Consider the following 1,258-nt stretch of genomic DNA (forward strand, 5'->3'; position numbering starts at 1 on the left):
AGCTTAATATGCTAAATATCCTACAGGTGGAATTAATAAAATATACCAATGCCTTCTTACTTTTTAGTCTTATAGTCATAGCAGCAGATTTATCAAGATAGAAACTACATAAAAAGCTACATGTAGCTTCATTGCTTCCTTAGTGTCTGTCTGTGTCTGGGTAGTCTTATGCTCCTGTCCTTTGGTATCTCTTGCCACATACATACATTCAACATCTTCGTTTTCCACTCCAGCCTTAATTATGAATTTCTTATGGATCTCACTTCACAAGAATATTTTTTTTATGTATACGTCGTTTGAAGACTAAATGGGTCACTAGACTGATATGATTTTTTAATGGTGCGAGTGTTTTTAAAAGAGGCACCATTGAACTTGTGTTGTTCCTGATACTTGCAAATGAGGAAGTAAATAAAAAAATGCTAAATCAAACATTTGAAATATAAAAGGAGGAGTAAATTATTATGAAAGCTACTTTTTTTCTGTTTGTAAGATATACTTTGTGTTACTATGTATGCAGACAGGAAGACAGTAATGTGTATTGAAGATAAAATGAACACATCCATAATTATAAGGGATTTTTAGTGTACTGAAGTTATGGTTTTAGTGAAGCCATATTATAACTGGCTGTGATTCATTTTTGTCTTGTTATAATTAGGATACGATTAGGATGAAAATGGAAAGGAAAGTATACAGGTTATGTGCTTACTGTAGTTTTACCTGGGTTCTGTACCATTCCCTGAAGGTTTTATATGAAAGTTCTTTATTTTCATACTGTCTGTCAGGTTGAAAAGAAAAGCCCAAATAAATAGTTGAAATGAATGAGGCTAAAGCATGATGCAGGTTTTGATTTATGATTTAGGATAGTAAAAATGTGACTATCAAGTCTTATCTAGTAGTTCCATGGATTGTGGTTGTGAGAATAGGATTAGCTATGTTATATACAACTGAGGGGATGGTAAATGTAATTTCTAAAAAAAATTGTCTTTAGGTATGGTATAAGGGAATTTTTTGTGCTTAATATAAAAATTATCTGAAAATGCCAGTGCAAGTTCACTCAATTGCTCATTAAGATATGATAGTAAGAATTCCAAAAGTAATGATGAAATACAATAGAATACACATGTATAACTCACTTTTTCGTCTTTGTTAAACCTTCCATAATCACAGTTCTTCGGAAGGCTCCAGTCAACCCAAAGATGGCCATGAAGCCTCTTTACTGGACGAGAATTCAGCTGAAGACGCCCAAACCCCCCAAGCC

General features: G+C 33.2%; 1 protein-coding gene across 1 annotated transcript in view; it reads left to right on the plus strand.

Annotated features, from left to right (window-relative positions):
• LOC119582348 (formin-2-like) overlaps positions 1 to 1,258 on the plus strand; it is a gene marked incomplete in the record, with an annotated part of 21,001 nt that overhangs the window by 9,867 nt on the left and 9,876 nt on the right. The window contains 1 exon segment of the mRNA XM_037930564.1: positions 1,165 to 1,258. Within this exon segment, the coding sequence (XP_037786492.1) occupies positions 1,165 to 1,258 (94 nt within the window).

The sequence above is a fragment of the Penaeus monodon genome, chromosome 15 (genome assembly GCF_015228065.2).
Source record: "Penaeus monodon isolate SGIC_2016 chromosome 15, NSTDA_Pmon_1, whole genome shotgun sequence".
Classification (NCBI taxonomy): domain Eukaryota; kingdom Metazoa; phylum Arthropoda; class Malacostraca; order Decapoda; family Penaeidae; genus Penaeus; species Penaeus monodon.